The following is a 19,234-nucleotide window of genomic DNA, read 5'->3' as shown; positions in this document are numbered from 1 at the left end:
AATGAGCTGACATATTCATACTGGTTATCCAGAAGAATATGCAGCCATTGTTTTATCACTTGCTTGTTTCTCTTCCTACAGATCTGCATGTTCTTCTCCTAGATGATCTTCTAGTTCTCCTTCAGAAACAAGATGAGAAGCTAGTGCTCAAGTGTCAAAGCAAGACCTCAGTGGTTTCCTCTGAAACCAAGCAAACATTCAGTCCTGTTATCAAGCTGAATTCTGTGCTGGTCCGGTCAGTAGCCACAGGTAATGACTCAATAATCTATGAAGAAAGAAGGGTCATGGATGAGATTCGGTACTTGCCATTATTATTTGGGGCTGCTTCATGTTAGGTTCCACATTTTTTTTTATAACTATTTTGCATGTTAGTAAACCCTTTGCATTAGACATCCATTGCCTACCCGGTAGCTGGAGGAGAATGTTCTGGGTGCCAATAAGCCATTCTGTTTTGTCCATATTTGGTCTTCCAACGAAGTATATACACTGTGTGTAGGATTTTCTACCTACTGATTTGTTCTCTTAGATTTACAAATTATAACACCGTTTGTTGACTTGGTCCTTGCTATTATCCCCCAAATCACATCTTGGGATGATGTCTATACTTTGCCATTGGATATATAGGAACAGTTAGATCATACTGCATGATGTAAGAGTTTATACTGTTATTTTCTGTTTGCCTTTAACAGATAAAAGAGCCTTCTTCATTATTTGCACATCTGAACTTGGACCCCAGATCTACGAGTTGGTGGCAATGACGTCCTCTGAAAAAAACACGTAAGTCTCGCTTTTATTATCAAGTCAGATGAGCTTTGTTGTTGTGTAGATTTTCATGTTGTACGGTATTATTTTCACACATCTGCCATTATCATTTGTATGATTTGTGTGTTTGTCTTATGTCTTAATGTTCAACAGGTGGAAAGACCTACTTGAAGAAGCTGCCAAAAGTGCCACAAGACATCCACCCATTTCAATAAAACCAAGCACTCGGAACCTGGTCCAATCAAGGGCACCCTCTGCTAGGTGAGGTCAATCTTGGCTTCCTCTATGGATGACTTGTTACTTAATGTCCTCTTTAACAGTAGGATAATCATCCTGAAGAAATATCTAAATTTTACTTAACCTCAAAAGGCTTTCACTCAATGTAATGTTCTCCTTCTGTCTTAATCTTGTAGTTCAGTTTTACAGGATGCAGGCATCCCGAATTTATTGTCCGACACTAATTTGAGAACCAACAGTGAAGACATCGCAACGGGTGAGTTGTGTATTTTCTTGGGTAATATATAGTTTTGGAAATTTTATAATAGTGAATTGTTATACAAAACAGCCAAATATTTTTATATATACTACTCCATGAAAATAAATATATAGGTACCACAGCCCACTATTAACAAGCTACTAATGTGTTGCTGCAGATGAGAATCAGGTTGAGTTCCTGGCACACTCTCACAAGACTGAGGTTCTTCTGGAAGAACCAGAGGGTGTAGAAGAGGATGAAGCACAGACGCCTACACAATTGCCATTTCCATCTCAAGTGGAGGATGCAGGAGGAGGTTCAGAAAACCAGTCTGATCCCACGTACCTTGCCTACCAGTGGCCATCAGTGAGAGAGGGTTTGGCAGAATCTGCACTTGAAGATGGTGAGCTGTTGGATAGTTTATTTGTTTGCATCCCATATATTGTGTTTGATGCTTGGTCATAGATGATCTACTGTAACTTTTGCTTTGTAATATCTTCTAAACAGTCTAATGTAGGCTTTAGGTCCATTGACCGTTAGAGTTGTCCACTTGAACTTGGTATTCCTCATGCTTGAACTTGATCTTCCTTTAGTCCAGAATCTTCGACAGCTTATTCTACGAAGTCTTCTTCCCACAAGACCTTCAGAATATGATTCTGCCCCCACGCCTGAACTAGAGGATGACCACACACCCACGCCTTCAGTTTCCGGTGGGGCTGCACACCCATGGGATATGGCAACAGACTGTGTATTAGAGACTGTAGATGGAGAAAACGCCAATGATGACCGGGATAAACTGACATCGCAACGCTCTAGTATCGCAGAGGGCAGTAGAGCTGTGGTGGACCTCACTCACCATCACAGGAGGCAAGGTTCTAGAGATGAAGAGGAGAGTGTTTGGGATGTGGTCGAGGGCCACAACAAAGGGAGTTCTGAACTAGAAAACAGAAATAATCCATCAGATACTACTTCGGAGGACCATAGTAATAAAGCATATAAAGTAGTAAGAAAAGGTAAGAGAATGGATTTCACGTTCTTGGTCCTTGATGACATGGACAGGTCATAGAAATCGTACCAGCCAGGTCTAATACTGAACTTATGACCTCCCTTTCAAGTTAACCAGACTTGGACTAAGTAAGGGCAGGCCATCTGAGCTAAAGCCATGTGTCTCCTAAATATAAAACCGGTCACCTCTGGGTACAGAGAGGTCTATTTAGGTTGTCAATTTCCCTTGTGCATGGTAGTAATCCTTAATGTTGAAGGCTTCACTTGTGATTAGATGACATCCTCACCTGCAACTACATTGTGGTAACTAGGTAGACAGGCATGAAGTGAAGGGGTGACGTTTGAGGAACCCATTGTGACACTCTTGGTGCAGGTTTTGGAGGCAGGACTGCAAACTGGAACTTAATAAGAAACTTTCACATTGATGTATAGATTGATCAATTTTTTTTAAGAGACTCCATTCCATCTGTACTGCCGGGACATTGTTAGGTCAGAACATTCGGAGCTTGCTGGTAGCATATTATTATTTTTTATTTGGCTATTCCAGGGCCCTTTGATATTGATTGGACCTGGGCAACCCACCACAGATCATCCTCCCACCCCCTTGTACTTGTTCCGCTGATCTGCTACTTGCGGGCTGCGCGGGCATGAGTTCAGTCACTTCGGTGTGCAATCCCGTCCTGCAGTGCGTGATCCCGCGAGACCTGTGACCTCCTGTGAGACTCCTCCCGCGAGACCCGTGACCTCCCGCGGCGGGTCTATCGGGAGGTCACAGGTCTCACGGGATCACGCACCGCAGGACGGGATTTGACTGAACTCATGCCTGCGCAGCCCGCAAGTAGCGGATCAGCGGAACAAGTACAAGGGGGTGTGGGGATGATCTGTGGTGGGTTGCCCAGGTCCATTCAATATTAAAGGGCCCTGGAATAGCCAATAAAAAAATTGCTACCAGGATAACCTTCAGGGCACTGGACATTCAGGGCTCAAGCCCCGAATGTTTTGACCTAACGACGCCCCTGGCTTCAGGAACGTATGCGTTTTGTATATTGTGAAGAAATGCACCTTCCAACCAGTAGCTTCAGAAATTGATAAGTGTTATGGATGCTTGTCCTGTCTAGTAACTGGTGATGAAAGCCATTAGCCATTGGGATTCACAAGGGGGCAGCACTGTTCCATTTTCTAATTGTGAAGCCTATGTAAAACACACTGTTTTAACAAGAAAGGAGAAAAATATTTTTGTCACCTTTTCCCATAATTCCACAGTGTCTTAGTCACAATATCTAGAACTGTGCCGAGTTTTATGCCACTCATTGAAATCCTGACATTCACTGGGTTTCGTACACATCTAGTAAGGAACAGGGGTTGGAGGGCAGGACTTGGATTAGGAAATGGCCTCAAGGATTCACAGCTAGGACACAGACAGTGGACAGGACAATTACCACTTCGTGCAAGGGAATGTAAACAAGTCGGAGGTCACAGAAAGTGGAAAGAGTGAGGCGTCTAAGCAGGATAGAGTATTTCGGGGGTGGAAAGTGCTTATATCTTGAGAGACAGTGTGTACTGTCTGCTCATGTACTTGTATTAGGCCAGGTTACATTGCTTTTTAGCTTGCATTTCAATTTGTGGGATTGTCCCAAAAAATTGGGACTTTTGGCATGCACGCACTTAGGTGCGTCATCTTGATGACATTTCTTGGGACCATACAGTTATACCTAAGAAACAACACTCAAATACTCTACTCTACTCTACTTCTCTACTCTGTCTTTTTTAAATTGAGGGTTGGAATTGATAAATTGACACCTATGGCCTCACCCGAATAATTTCTTCTTAGAAAGTCACCTCCTAGTTAAACTATGGGCTTTCAAGGCCAAGAACATTCAATGGCATCTAACTAATGGTGAATCCACTTCTCAACAGAGATTGTCTTGGCCTTGGTGTAAAGATTGTATCTGTTGAGACAGTTGTGTGTTGGTTGCTGTACACCAGTGTCCATTGCCTGCTTTAGCTTCAATGTTTCCCGATTTGGGTCAAGTTAGTTAAAAAAAAAATAATTCAACAATTTCCTTTTGAAGGATTTTCCAAGATTAGGAGAACAGGGCTGGACAATCTATTTATTCAAGTCACTGGTGACCTCTAGTATCCCTCAATCTCACAGCCATAAATTTTACAAGTTGAGACATCTATACTCGCATGTGAAGGATCATATTTTGGGGTGTCTGTCAGTCCTTGGTGTGTAGTCGTGGCATTTGTAACATTGCTTTTTTTTAGAAGGGTGAGAAACTAGGGACTAACGTCTTCAATGAACTATTCCTCCTGAAAATTGTCAATCAAATTTGCACACTAACGATCTTTCAGCTGATTTTCTGTTTTACCTTCTAAATTTTATTTTTGTTTTGTCTTTCCACCATATTCCCCCTTCCTTTTTATTTCCTTTTTTATTTTATTTTTGTTTTTCTTTTATTATTTTCTCTTTTTTTTTTTTCTGGTGTCTTCTACACAGCTGAGGTGGTGGGCAGTAATGATGTCATACCGTTGCCAGACAGCAGCCAATCAGAAACAGTGTTGCAGGAAGCTGGCGGCGGAACGGTTTTAGATGGTAAATCTTTTATGCGTTGTAAGAACTGACAGGAGACGTCGGCCCTAATCACCGAGATGATGATGAAATGCTCCCTATCTTATCACCATCATTGTGCGCACTCAGTGGCATCACCCTTCTCTTTAAAAAAAATTAAAAAAAATAAAAAAAATTAAATTACACAAATTATTAAGTAAATGTAGAATGGTAAACATATTGAAGGTGGTATTTGGGCTTCTTTGACAAATGGTCCTCTGTATCCTTGCAGTCTACTGCTATTTTCAGAAAACTTCTGACATGTCATAGTGGTTAGAAGTTTAGATTGTTGAGAATACGGGTGATTAGAAGTTTTCGTAAAGATCTGCGCGGTTAGATGTTTTTATCGTTGAGCACCTAGGTGGGTAGAAGTTTTGATGAGGCTCTAGGTCTTAGCTAAAACAGCTGAGTACTATGTCCCTTTGGTTGAGTGCTACTGCCTCTTTGTTTCAGTGATCGGTGTGGTCTCGGCACCCCCCTAATCCTAACAAAATCTCTTTGACACTTTAGCTTGTCAAAAGATTTCAAAATCGGAAGGTACAATTTAAGGCTGGAATCATGCATGCAGATTTTTAAGCCAAAGCCAGGAGTGGATTCAAAAGGAATGGGAAATATAAAGGAGGATGTATACTTCTTCTTCCTACTGGATCCACTTATGGCTCTGGCCCCAAAAACTGCATCAAAAACTGACGTGTGCTTCCATCCTACAGAGGTCTATCTGTTGTAGCCTCTTCTGATATGGTGGAGGCCTGGAGCTAGAGTCTAATTAAGTTGGAAATAGTTTGGAAATTGTTGGTGGTGGCCCCAGCAACCAGACCTACATTGATATGTCTTATCAGATGTTTCTGAGAAGTTACAGATGGTGAATCACACTTTTGAAGGTCTGGTTGCTGGTACCACCACCAAGAATGTCCAGAGTAATCATGCTCCAGGCCTTCACGAGGCTATAATGAAAAGCAACTTACAACTGACACAGGGTCTAAAACATTTCTGATTTCTGATAAATTTTTTGTCAATACTTGGTGCACCTAACCGCTTTTAGGCTCTAATTGTGTTGTCTATAGCTTGTACATATTTGTAGATGTTTATGCCCTTATGAGCTCCTTTTTGGATTTTTATTTAGAAAAATTTTAGTGCTGGGTTGCAAGGCTTGTATGCAATTGATTCTTAAATGCTTTATTCCAATCAGTAATTACTGGAAGGGCTACATATTGTAGGTGCCTTTTCCATATTCTTGATGGGCAATGATCTTTCGAGACCCAGGGCTACATGTGCCAAGAGACTGAGAGGGAGGCATCTTGAAGGATATTCATGACAGAAACAACGGGAGAATGGGGAGGATTTTAGGATATAAAGTAATACTTGTCTACACTACAGGACTCCATATAAATACAGTGATGATAGATTAGCAGGATGTATTCATTAGATTTTCCCTCTTGTTGACAGGTCATGAAAAACGATGTCTATGGTTGTCCTCAGCAGATATTGGTACATTGTCTATAGGTTCTTTTGTGAAGGACAGAACTAGAGTGATAACGGTTAATTACATAGTGTACACGATAATAACAGTTGTAGATATCTCTTTGTCCCCATTCCAGTTGAATAATGTCTGTGTCTCCTCCCAAATACTCCAAGACTCTTGGTCATGTTGAAGATTAAACAAATATAAAAAAAATTAGAAGGATCAAGATATCCTTGGGAAGCTTCATCCTTCTTCTCTCTCTATACAGGAAAATTGGTCATACAATGTGACATCTTAATGAAGTCTTGATGCTTAGAATTGTCCTACATTTGGTAGAAACATAAGTCATTCCACCTTCATTGTGTTCTTCTCAATATTGTGATATGTTATAGATGAGGTCTCCTCGGAGATGTTCCTCAGACATTGTTATTTGAGTCAAAATTTTATTGATCTTCACCAATGTGGTTAAGGGTGATGCCTCGTAAGCTTTTGCTCATCCAGCCAGCTCATTTTATTTTTTAACTTCCTTCTCATCCCCCTTGAGGTCTTTTATCTTTGGACCTCCTAACCATCCATGTTTCTTCCATATTAACATCTCTGAATAGTTCGGACCAGTCTAATCTGCTAATCCATTGTTTGAATACTTGCAACGGTTTTGCCAGAGTGGAGATGAATTCTCATTAACTAGCCTCTTGCTTAGATATTAGAGTCTCTTTCGGGCAGATGACTCTTGGTGATTGCATGAACTTAAGATTTTACAATGTTCGAATTTACCCTTCCATAATTTTTTGCTTTTCTTCACTCTACGTGATAGGAAATTTGTTTTATGTGGTCATGCCGACTGTACCATCACTGCCTCCCCCTAAAGAAGAGCCCCAACCACCCTCAGAATTGAGTTGGTACAGAGAACCCGAAGAAACTGAGCAGAAACCAGCCAATAGTTTGGAAGATAACAACCTTCCGACTCAAAGTATAGAAAGTGGAGTATCTGGCTCTGATGTGCCACCTAATTTGGTTATTCAAGATGTTGATATGATCTTCAGAACAATTAAACAGCTAACGGACAAATTACACATGTTACAGGTGAGTAGACATGGACTACAAATGGACCGCCTGAACTGTGAGTGTAAGATGATTACCCATTATGGGTATTGGTTGTGGCTTGCTGGATTTCCAAAGATCTGATTATGTATCACATTTAGGTTTCTATATCTTGAAGTGTATTGAGCCAAACATAAGCAGATCCTTCCAAACAACTTGATTGTAAAGCTTTTGGGTTGATGTGATCATTTATGTAATATGAACAAATCAAATAGGTGTGAACCACTGAATCCCATCCATATAGGAGATTCCTTTTAATTTACCATCAAGCCAGAGTTGGTGAGATGTGGCATTCTTAGATACGCCACATTTAATTTTTTTTGCTTCCTGCTGTTTAATATAGTTACCCAAAATAAATGTATGCTGCATGAATTCTCAATTATCCTTGATGTCCGTGGAGTCAGAATTTGAGATCAGTTTCAGCTGAGCTCCTTCTAACTGTTGTTCCTCCCAATGATCCAAGTCACATTCATACTAAATCTAAAATATTTCTTCTCCCTTCTTATCAGGAGGTGGAATCGGCACATCAAGAGCTTTTAAGGTCTTTAAAGGATAAATCCACTGAAGACGCATCTCGGGAGCTTGAACCACCGATGGTTGAGGACATGCAACCAGAAGTACACCACGGGTCCACTGTTAATAGTAGTTCACTTTTCTTTGTGAAAAACAGCATTTCTGTGTCCCTCCATCCAGATAGTAAGTAGCACCTTATTTGGTAAAATATGGCGACAGGTTTATATCAAGGGAATGTCCATTTTAGAAAACCCATTTTCATACTCCCCATTAGGGAATTCTAAGTTCATAGAGTGGATTTTCCTACCTAAACAGAAATGAAGAAGAAACAGGACCTACAAAACATAGCATAAACTATTTTTATTTGCACATATTGTGTCCTAAGTCAAAGTTCTAAAGTTGAGTCTTCTACATGTCTCCTGAGAAGGATCCATGTTTCTTCTGAAGATTGCAGAGTTTATTGCCCAGACAACTTTGGCCAGAGATGTGCAGCCCCCTCGGAAGACACCAGTATTAAAAAGTGACACATGATAGAGAGGGCCTGTTACAGATTTTACACTAGGGACCAATAGATACCTCTGATTCATTGCTTCTACAGTCCACCTCCACCTTCTATAGCAAATCACTAGGCTGTAGGCTGGCGTCTCAGCACCATATTCACCGCTCCCTGGGCCTATAAGACAAGAGCCTTCTAACAAGTAGGAGAACCGCTCTAAAGCTATCCATCGGCTATACCTTAAAACTGGCTTGTATGTATGAATAAGAACTTGGGGGGAAGCCACTGAAATTTTTCTTGTTATATTTTCAAAAAACTTGACCATGAACCTTTGTGTCAGGTGCTGCATTCTCAGTTGAAGGTAGGTCTTACATTTGGGATATAACATAAGCAAGGGTAGAGGCACCCTTTTAAGTTTTAAGTATTAACCCAATTCTTATTGTTTACTTTTTTTAAGGCCTTACAGATCCACATGACGATGCTTTAAATCTTACCATGGGCCTTTAACCTTGTGCATAGACGCCAAAAATAAAAAATCACTAGGATCTCTACCACTACTGTTCAACCTCTCGTCTGTCCAGAATCATTTTCAAGGGGTCGGCAACACAAGGCTACACAAACATGGCTGCCGGCTAAGGACATAGGCACTTTACAGTTGAGGTTTTTACTGAACAGCCAGACTTGGACTGATTAAAAAAAAAAAGACAAGAACTCAAATGGAGGGAAAAAAACAAACTGGAATTATTTTTGGAAGACAAAAAAACCCTGCGAAGCATGTTAGCTTAATAAATTAAATATAAATATCTATATATATGTATATGTATAGTTATATACCTATTTAAAGAAAGAGACAAAAAACAAAACCCTACACTGTCAGGATTGGTTTCTAACACAATACGGGAGTGTTTGCTCTGTCTCCGAAACGCGCATGCCGCCTCCATAGGAATGGACCTGGCAGGAAGGCGACCTCTAGTGGACAGTCGTGGGAAGATCTCTGGCCTGTGGTTGTCACTCTACACTATGGAGAGTCTGTTCTTGTAGAAAATGCACTATGTCCAAATGACAAGAGAAGTCCCAAGCGTCTGTACAGCGGGGCCGCCTCTCGTGTTTTTTTTGTTTTTTATGTATAAATATGTATGTATTTTTATTTTGTATATAGTTTTTTTGCCCTTTGCCCTCTCTTCCATCTTGTAATAAAACAAGCTTTTTACCACTGGCATGTGTCTTCAGTGTGAATGCTGTGTTATGAATCCTACGTCGGTCCCGGTGGGCAACTAACATTGATCATGCGTTTATAACGGTTTATGAATCAGGTTTCATGCTCTCGCTTGAGCAAATGGGCTCTCCCTAGTGGTGACTATATAATCTGGATGTAGTGAGCTCCCTCTAGTGGCGGCTGTATAATCTGTATGTAGTGAGCTCCCTCTAGTGGTGGCTGTATAATCTGTATGTAGTGAGCTCTCCCTAGTGATGACTATATAATCTGGATGTAGTGAGCTCCCTCTAGTGGTGGCTGTATAATCTGTATGTAGTGAGCTCCCTCTAGTGGTGGCTGTATAATCTGTATGTAGTGAGCTCCCACTAGTAGTGGCTGTATAATCTGTATGTAGTGAGCTTCCTCTCGTGATGGCCGTATAACCTGTATGTATTGAGCTCCCTCTAGTAGTGGCTGTATAATCTGTATGTAGTGAGCTCCCTCTAGTGGTGGCTGTATAATCTGTATGTAGTGAGCTCCCTCTAGTGGTTGCTGTATAATCTGTATGTAGTGAGCTTCCTCTCGTGATGGCCGTATAACCTGTATGTATTGAGCTCCCTCTAGTAGTGGCTGTATAATCTGTATGTAGTGAGCTCCCTCTAGTGGTGGCTGTATAATCTGTATGTAGTAAACTCCCCCTAGTGGTGGCTGTATAATCTGTATGTAGTGAGCTCCCTCTAGTGGTGGCTGTATAATCTGTATGTAGTGAGCTTCCCCTAGTGGTGGCTGTATAATCTGTATGTAGTGAGCTCCCTCTAGTGGTGGCTGTATAATCTGTATGTAGTAAGCTCCCTCTAGTGGTGGCTGTATAATCTGTATGTAGTGAGCTCCCCCTAGTGGTGGCTGTATAATCTGTATGTAGTGAGCTCCCTCTAGTGGTGGCTGTATAATCTGTATGTAGTGAGCTACCTCTAGTGGTGACTGTATAGTCTGTATGTAGTGAGCTCCCTCTAGTGGTGACTGTATAATTTGTATGTAGTGAGCTCCCTCTAGTGGTGGTCATATAATCTGTATGTAGTGAGCTCCCTATAGTGGTGACTGTATAATCTGCATCTAGTGAGCCCTCCCTAGTTGTGGCTGTATAATCTGTATCTAGTGCTCCCACTAGTAGTGTCTATATAATCTGGATGTAGTGAGCTCCCTCTAGTGGTGGCTGTATAATCTGTATGTAGTGCTCCCCCTAGTGGTGGCTGTATAATCTGTATGTAGTGAGATCCCTCTAGTGGTGGCTGTATAATCTGTATGTAGTGAGCTCCCTCTAGTGGTGGCTGTATAATCTGTATTGTGAGCTCCTTCTAGGGCTGACTTTATAATTGGTGTGTCCTCTAGTGGGGACTGTGTAATGTGTATGCAGGGAAAAATCTCATTAACAGAGGTTTATCCCAAACTTTGCTTTAAATGGGTTCTGCAGTTTGTTTAAACTGATGATCTATCAGATCATCAGCATCTGATCGGCGGGGGTCCGACATCCGGGACCCCTGCCGATCAGCTGTTTGAGAAAGCATCGGCGCTCCAGCAGCACAGCGGCCTTCTCACTGTTTACCGCTGGCCTAGTGACATCACGACTAGTATCAACTGGCCTGGGCGGGGCTAAGCTCCATTCAAGTGAACAGAGTTTAGCCCCGCCTAGGCCATTGATACTAGTCGTGACATCACTGGGCCTGCGGTAAACAGTGAGAAGGCAGCGGCGCTGCTGAAGCGCCGCTGCCTTCTCAAACAGCTGATCGGTGGGGGTCCCGGGTGTCGGACCCCCGCCGATCAGATGCTAATGATATATCCTCTGGATAGATCATCAGTTTTAAAAAAACTGCAGAACCCCTTTAAAATAATTGTAAGGCTACTTTCACACTTGCGGCAGAGTGATCCGGCAAGCAGTTCGGTCACTGGACCTGCCTGCCGGATCCGGCAATACGTACGCCGACTGATGGCATTTGTAAGACTGATAAGGATTGTAATGCCTGATCAGGAAAAACGGATCCGGCATTTATTTTTTTCACCTTTTTTTTTTTTCAGTCTGCGCATGCGCAGACCGGAAGGGCTGATCCGGCATTCCGTTATTTTAAATGCTGGATCCGGCACCGTTACATTCCTATGGAATCCGGCATTCAGGCAAGTCTTCAGTTTTTTTGGCCACAGATAAAACCGTAGCATGCTGCGGTATTATCTCTGTCCTGATCAGTCAAAAAGACTGAACTGAAGACGTCCTGATGCATCCTGAACGGATTACTCTCCATTCAGAATGCATGGGGATAAAACTGATCAGTTATTTTCCGGTATTGAGCCCCTAGAATGGAACTCTTTGCCGGAAAAGAATAACACTAGTGTGAAAGTACTCTAATCTGTGTGTTGCATGACTGTATCACACAAGATAGGATGGGATACACAGCTCAGCAAACGGTTTTAAACATATTTGAGATATTCTGCAATTTCATCTGTGAACCAGGTTGTCAGTCCTTCCCCTTTAGGAGTGAATCAAGTAATGAAACCATCCAAGGGCAGCAATGCTTTTCTGGGTCCTGACACCTTGTTACTGTCTGCTTCAGCTAAGGGGCACCAAGCAGGTCTGTGCTTATATTACCCAACCAAAACTCCCATTGCTCTTTTTTTATCCTTCCAAAGCAGCAGAGCATTCTGGTGTCTGTCAGGCGGTGCACTGGTTAATTAAAGAGGTAAATATGTTTGTGAAATGAACCGCTGCTGCTGCTGCTGCTACACAGCTGTGATATGAACTGCTGCTGCTACACAGCTGTGATATGAGCTGCTACTGCTGCACAGCTGTGATATGAACTGCTACTGCTGCTGCTGCTACACAGCTGTGATATGAACTGCTGCTGCACAGCTGTGATATGAACTGCTACTGCTGCTGCTACACAGCTGTGATATGAGCTGCTACTGCTGCTGCTACACAGCTGTGATATGAACTGCTACTGCTGCTGCTACACAGCTGTGATATGAACTGCTACTGCCGCTGCTACACAGCTGTGATATGAACTGCTACTGCTGCTGCTACACAGCTGTGATATGAACTGCTACTGCCGCTGCTACACAGCTGTGATATGAACTGCTACTGCTGCTGCTACCCAGCTGTGATATGAACTGCTACTGCTGCTGCTACACAGCTGTGATATGAACTGCTACTGCTGCTGCTACACAGCTGTGATATGAACTGCTACTGCTGCTGCTACCCAGCTGTGATATGAACTGCTACTGCTGCTGCTACCCAGCTGTGATATGAACTGCTACTGCTGCTGCTACCCAGCTGTGATATGAACTGCTGCTGCTGCTGCTACACAGCTGTGATATGAACTGCTGCTGCTACACAGCTGTGATATGAGCTGCTACTGCTGCACAGCTGTGATATGAACTGCTACTGCTGCTGCTGCTACACAGCTGTGATATGAACTGCTGCTGCACAGCTGTGATATGAACTGCTACTGCTGCTGCTACACAGCTGTGATATGAGCTGCTACTGCTGCTGCTACACAGCTGTGATATGAACTGCTACTGCTGCTGCTACACAGCTGTGATATGAACTGCTACTGCCGCTGCTACACAGCTGTGATATGAACTGCTACTGCTGCTGCTACACAGCTGTGATATGAACTGCTACTGCTGCTGCTACCCAGCTGTGATATGAACTGCTACTGCTGCTGCTACACAGCTGTGATATGAACTGCTACTGCTGCTGCTACCCAGCTGTGATATGAACTGCTACTGCTGCTGCTACCCAGCTGTGATATGAACTGCTACTGCTGCTGCTACACAGCTGTGATATGAACTGCTACTGCTGCTGCTACCCAGCTGTGATATGAACTGCTACTGCTGCTGCTACCCAGCTGTGATATGAACTGCTACTGCTGCTGCTACACAGCTGTGATATGAACGGCTACTGCTGCTGCTACACAGCTGTAAAATGACTGCTGCTACACAGCTATGATATGAACTACTGCTGCTACACAGCTGTGATATGAACTGCTACTGCTGCTGCTACACAGCTGTAAAATGACTGCTGCTACACAGCTGTGATATGAACTGCTGCGGCTACACAGTTGTGATATGAACTGCTGCTGCAACACGGCTGTAAAATTACTCCACCTCCACTACCACTACACAGCCATTAAATGAACCGCGACTGCTGCACAGCTGTGAAGTGAACCGCTGCTGCTACTGATGGATGCCCAGATATCTTCTTGAATGGGATAAGGAAGGAAGTATGTATGGCCATAGGGTGTGTATAGTCATGCAGAACAGCACCTTACGCAATTTCTAATTACTGTTCAGTGATAATAGTTAAAGGGATAGGGATTGATGGTACTCTTTGCGGTGGAAGTAGAATACAGGTCTCTTTAAGAGAAGATGAAGAAATATTACTTTTCAAAGGTAATATTTGTTGGTCTTATTTTAAATAGACTGCAATTTGGTTTCCTTGCTCATATAACAACAACATATTCCACAGCAGCTTACAGGCATTGTCATCTCCTACAGTCAATTGTCCTTGGATTGTGGGAGGAACCCCAGGGAGAAGACATACAGTCGCCAATCTCATGTCCCTCTTGGTCAGGTTTGACCCACTACACGAAGGACACAACCACTACAAGACACAAGTGTTAACCCCTGAGCCATCATTCTGCCCAAGACTGTCAAGCATTTTAGAAAACACTAAGGCCCCTTTCACACGGGCGAGTACTCCGCGCGGATGCGATGCGTGAGTTGAACGCATTGCACCCGCACTGAATACCGACCCATTCATTTCTATGGGGCTGTTCACATGAGCGGTGATTTTCACGCATCACTGCGTTGCGTGAAAATCGCAGCATGTTCTATATTCTGCGTTTTTCATGTAACGCAGGCCCCATAGAAATGAATAGATTTTCACGCACAGTTGCTAGGAGACGATCGGGATGGAGACCCGATCAATATTATTTCCCCTTATAACATGGTTATAAGGTAAAATAATAGCATTCTGAATACAGAATGCATAGTAAAATAGCGCTGGAGGGGTTAAAAAAAAATAAAAAAATAATTTGACTCGCCTTAGTCCACTTGCTCGCGTAGCCGGCATCGCCTTCTGTCTTCATCTTAGCTTTGTATAGCAACAAGGACCTTTGGTGATGTCACTCCGGTCATCACATGATCCATCACGTGATCTTTTACTATGGTGATGGATCATGTGATGACTGTGATGTCACCAAAGGTCCTTGTTGCTACACAAAGCTAAGATGAAGACAGAAGGAGATGCCGGCTACGCGAGCAAGTGGACTAAGGTGAGTTAAATAATTTTTTTATTTATTTTTTCTCACGCGAGTGCAAAACGCATGACAATGTTTGTTTTGCACTCGTGCAGAAAAATCGCGGGTGTTCCCGCAACGCACCCGCACATGTTTCCGCAACGGCCGTGTGAAAGAGGCCTTAGGCCTCTTTCACACAAGCAAGTTTTCCGCCCAGGTGCAATGCGTGAGGTGAACGCATTGCACCCGCACTGAATCCGGACCCATTCACTTCGTTGACGCTGTGCAGATGAGCAGTGATTTTTCACGCATCACTTGTGCGTTGCGTGAAAATCGCAGCATGTTCTATATTCAGCATTTTTCACGCAACGCAGGCCCCATAGAAATAAATGGGGATGCGTGAAAATCGCATCCGCAAGCAAGTGCGGATGCGGTGCGATTTTCACGCATGGTTGCTAGGAGATGACCCCATTAAAGTAAATTCACTGTATTATTTTCCCTTCTCACATCACATGGTTATAAGGGAAAATAATAGAATTCTTAATACAGAATGCTTACAAAAACGTGGCTTAAGGGGTTAAAAAAATAATAATTATCTCACCTCATCCTCTTCTTCGTGCAGCCGGCATCGTCTTCTTTGTTCTTCTTTCAGGACCTGCAAAAGGACCTTCGCTGACGTAATCGCGCTCACCATGTGGTAAGCGCGGTGACGTCGGTGCAGGTCCTGCTGAATGACTATAGAAGGACCTTGCTTGCGGATGCTTGTGATTTTGACGCAGCCCCATTCATTTCTATGGGGCCTGCGTTGCGTAAAAAACCTTAGATAATAGAGCATGCTGCGATTGTCACGCAACGCACAGGTGATGCGTGAAAAACATTGCTCATGTTCATAGCCCCATTGAAATGAATGGGTCCGGATTCAGTGCGGGTGCAATGCGTTCACCTCACGCATCGCACCCGTGCGGTATACTCGCCCGTGTGAAAGGGGCCTAAGAAGTGATGGAGCATTTTTCAAGCTGCTAGGAGTTTCCTGAGACTGAGACTGGAGAAAATGGTGGGCACGGCAGATCGTTACAATAGCTTTATATGCAGATAGTGCTCCAATATATTTGCGATTGCGAAAATCGGCAATTAATGATGCGCATATTTTTGCGCAATACGTGCAAATTCACATTTTATCAGGTCTGAGTAGATATTACTGATTGGTGCACTAAGTATTGTTGTGACATCACAGCACTATGTCTGTAGCATGTATGTATGGACAGCAGAGAAACAGTAATTCCTATCACACTACCTAACACCTTGCACTGGGACCTATCAGCTACACTATATCCCTATCTAACCACTAACTATCTGTATTATATATAGGAGCTAACTAACTATCTAATGTGATTGGATAAGGAATAGGATCCAGATGAAAGCACAGAGCACAGCAATGTCACTGCTCTCTCTCTCTCTCTCTCTCTCTCTCTCAGGACTCCATAAAACTATGGAAAATGGCTGCTGGGGAGGTTCTTATATAGTAAGGGGTAGGCAATATTCAAGAATACGAATATATAGGACTACATTCTTAATATTCGCGAATTATCAAAGTGGCGATATTCGCGACTCAAATATTTGTGCCCAACACTACTATTGAAGTGAAAGGAGGATTCTGGGAGTTGTAGTTTCTGAACAGCTGGAGGTTGCTGATCTCTGACATAAAGGCTCTCCCCCCATTGCCCTCGCATTGCCCTCGCATTGCCCTCCCATTGCCCTCCCATTGCCGGTAGATGTCATTGCTCACCTCCTCGGACTTACTAGTACTGAGCTGAGTGGTGGCTCAGCGGTCAGCACAGGTGTCTTTCAGTTGTGAGGCTCCCTGGTTCAAATCCACCCAATGCTGTTATCTGATGGAGGTTCTGTGTTCTCCTGAAAGATGCAGATTGGTGGTAAGAGATGAAGGAAAGGATTCTTTGTGCGATTACAAGTATAATTAATTGTGGTCTCCCTGGGGTGGGGGAGACCAGTATATATTTTTTAAAAACCTAAGTCCAAAAGTTACTTTTTTTTTAATCCTAACATATTTATTATCCTCTCACAACCAACCTTGAGACATATTCCCTTTCTTCATCTCACACATATTCCCACTTCTCCATTTCACACTAAATTACTTGACACATTACCACCATTTCTCACCAAATTACTACCACTCACCCTTTCTCCATCTCACTACACACATTACCACCACTTCATCTCACACACCCTTTCTCTATCTCACTACACACATTACCACCTCTTCTCCATCTCACACATACAGTACTACCACTCACACCAATTACCAGACAGCACACACTCTCCATACAGCTCTCACCCATGGTCAGATTTGAACCAAGGACCTCACTGCTCTAACACACCAGCACCAACCACTGGAGCCACCACACTGCCCAACACATGAGACCACTCGGAGGTGAGCAATGACATGGTCCAGCAATGGGAGGAGGTTGAAATGCAAATTAAGAAGTGTAAGAAGAAACCCAATGAGAACACACAATCTTCAGGCAAGTGTTGGGATTTGAACCAAGTATCACAGTACTAGTAATACACCAAATCACCAAACCACCATGTTGACAACACTATGTAGAGATAAAAATGTCATTACAAAAACAATGGTGCCTCCTCTCGTTGCAGGTCCATGCCAACACTCACCTCAGCATGCTTGCTAGTGTTAAGCTGAACGGTGGCTCAGTAGTTAGCACTGGTGTTTTTGAGGAATGTTGCCCTGGGTTTGAATCCAGCCAATTGTTTTATCTACCTAGAGGTTTGTGTATGGCGGTCTCCCTAAGTAGAGACCAATAAACACTTCTTCAAAATTTATCTCCAAACACATTTTCATTGCAAACAAAATTACTGTAAAACCATTGTTACTACTAACAGTCAACAGATATCATCCTTGATCAGATTTGAACCAAGGAACTCACTGTTGTTAGATATCCACCCTAACCACTGGAGCCACCACAAACCCCAACACAAAACCCCCCCCTATGAGCTGAGCAATGACATGATCCAGCAATGGGAGGAGGTCCTGATTTTTGAAAATTTCCATCACCCCATAGTTTTTTCTAAAATATCTTTGCGCCTTGCACAGCATGGTGGGTCAGTGAATGGCACTGAGGTTGTGGTTCCTTGGTTCCAATCCACTTTAATTATGCTCTTTTATTAGCCATAGTCACTACTCAGTCAAATGTAAGAAGAAGCCCAGGGAGAACATACAATCTCCAAGAAAGTGTTGTTCTTGATCAGTATTGAACCAAGGACCCCAGTACTAGCAGATATCAGTCTCATGCGAATTCACACCCAAGATACCAACGCTAGCTACTGACCCACCACCATAGCTAGCACTATGAGGAGAGTGATGACATGGCCGAGGAAGGGCAGGAGTCTCCGATGTGTTTTTAGTATGACATCTCCATTACCTCATAGTGCTTTCAAGCATTGGACAGCATGGTGGTTAGCACTGACATCTCACAGCAGTGGGGTCTTTGGTCCAAGGGTGACCCCTGTATAGAGATTGTATGTTCTCCCTGGGTTTCCTCACACATTTCGAGGACTCTTGATTGTAAGTGACAATGATACCTGTAAGGAGCTGTGTGTAATATGTTCCTGCTATGTCAGTAAAATAACCTCAGGTCTCCCTGGCAGAGGCTGATGTACATTATGTAAAGTAATTTATTTTTCTGTTCTTCTGATGGATCAGAAAAATAACTAAAGAAAAAAAACTGATCCTACAAAAAACACAACGACCCTGAGCATCCATTCTGCACATTTAGCATCCGTTTCAGCCATTTCCTTCAGAGATATGTTATTTTAGACAGGGAAAAAGTCCTACAAGCTACATAAAAAATTAAAGTAACGAAAAAGGGGACATGATTTTTGAAAAATGTAAGGTAAGTGCAGCACAAAATACCGCCCAAGCAAAACTAAATAATACAGTGCAACACAAAATACTACCTCCCTAACCACAGGATTCATCTCTGCTACCGTCCTGAGGACGGTAATACAGTTGAGTTCAGGAGGGCACTTGTGGCCTTTGGCCAGGTCCATCAGATCATTATGGACCAGTCAGGCAGCTGTGAGGAAGTCTCGGGTGACCCCCTGGGCATCGGCCCACTGGGAAATTTCCCTGTAGGGTCTAGGCCAGTTGTATTCTCCGGTCCTACAGTCATCCTCTCCCGGGCCTGAAATGGTTGTTGACATGGAGCTTCTTTGATTGGTTTGGATTCTTTGAGGAAAAGTCATGTGCCCCCCCTCATCATCCTCTGCCATCATCCTTGAGATAGGGGACAG

At 43.1% G+C, this 19,234-nt stretch overlaps 1 protein-coding gene across 3 annotated transcripts in view; it reads left to right on the top strand.

The window, feature by feature from the left end:
• The window catches only part of ARHGEF11 (Rho guanine nucleotide exchange factor 11), an 84,643-nt gene extending 75,003 nt beyond the window's left edge, over positions 1 to 9,640 (top strand). For 2 of the 3 annotated variants that reach the window (XM_044271597.1, XM_044271596.1), the window contains 10 exons: positions 82 to 249; positions 690 to 777; positions 916 to 1,023; positions 1,176 to 1,255; positions 1,416 to 1,640; positions 1,831 to 2,250; positions 4,743 to 4,838; positions 7,130 to 7,398; positions 7,926 to 8,112; positions 8,883 to 9,640. In XM_044271597.1, the coding sequence (XP_044127532.1) occupies positions 82 to 249; positions 690 to 777; positions 916 to 1,023; positions 1,176 to 1,255; positions 1,416 to 1,640; positions 1,831 to 2,250; positions 4,743 to 4,838; positions 7,130 to 7,398; positions 7,926 to 8,112; positions 8,883 to 8,932 (1,691 nt within the window). In that variant the 3' untranslated portion in view covers positions 8,933 to 9,640. The remainder of the gene's footprint in view (positions 1 to 81; positions 250 to 689; positions 778 to 915; positions 1,024 to 1,175; positions 1,256 to 1,415; positions 1,641 to 1,830; positions 2,251 to 4,742; positions 4,839 to 7,129; positions 7,399 to 7,925; positions 8,113 to 8,882) is intronic. The other variant, XM_044271598.1, reaches the window with a different exon arrangement.
• Positions 9,641 to 19,234: the final 9,594 nt, after the last annotated feature.

The sequence above is a fragment of the Bufo gargarizans genome, chromosome 11 (genome assembly GCF_014858855.1).
Source record: "Bufo gargarizans isolate SCDJY-AF-19 chromosome 11, ASM1485885v1, whole genome shotgun sequence".
Lineage (NCBI taxonomy): Eukaryota > Metazoa > Chordata > Amphibia > Anura > Bufonidae > Bufo > Bufo gargarizans.
This window is presented reverse-complemented; position numbering and strand designations above follow the sequence as displayed.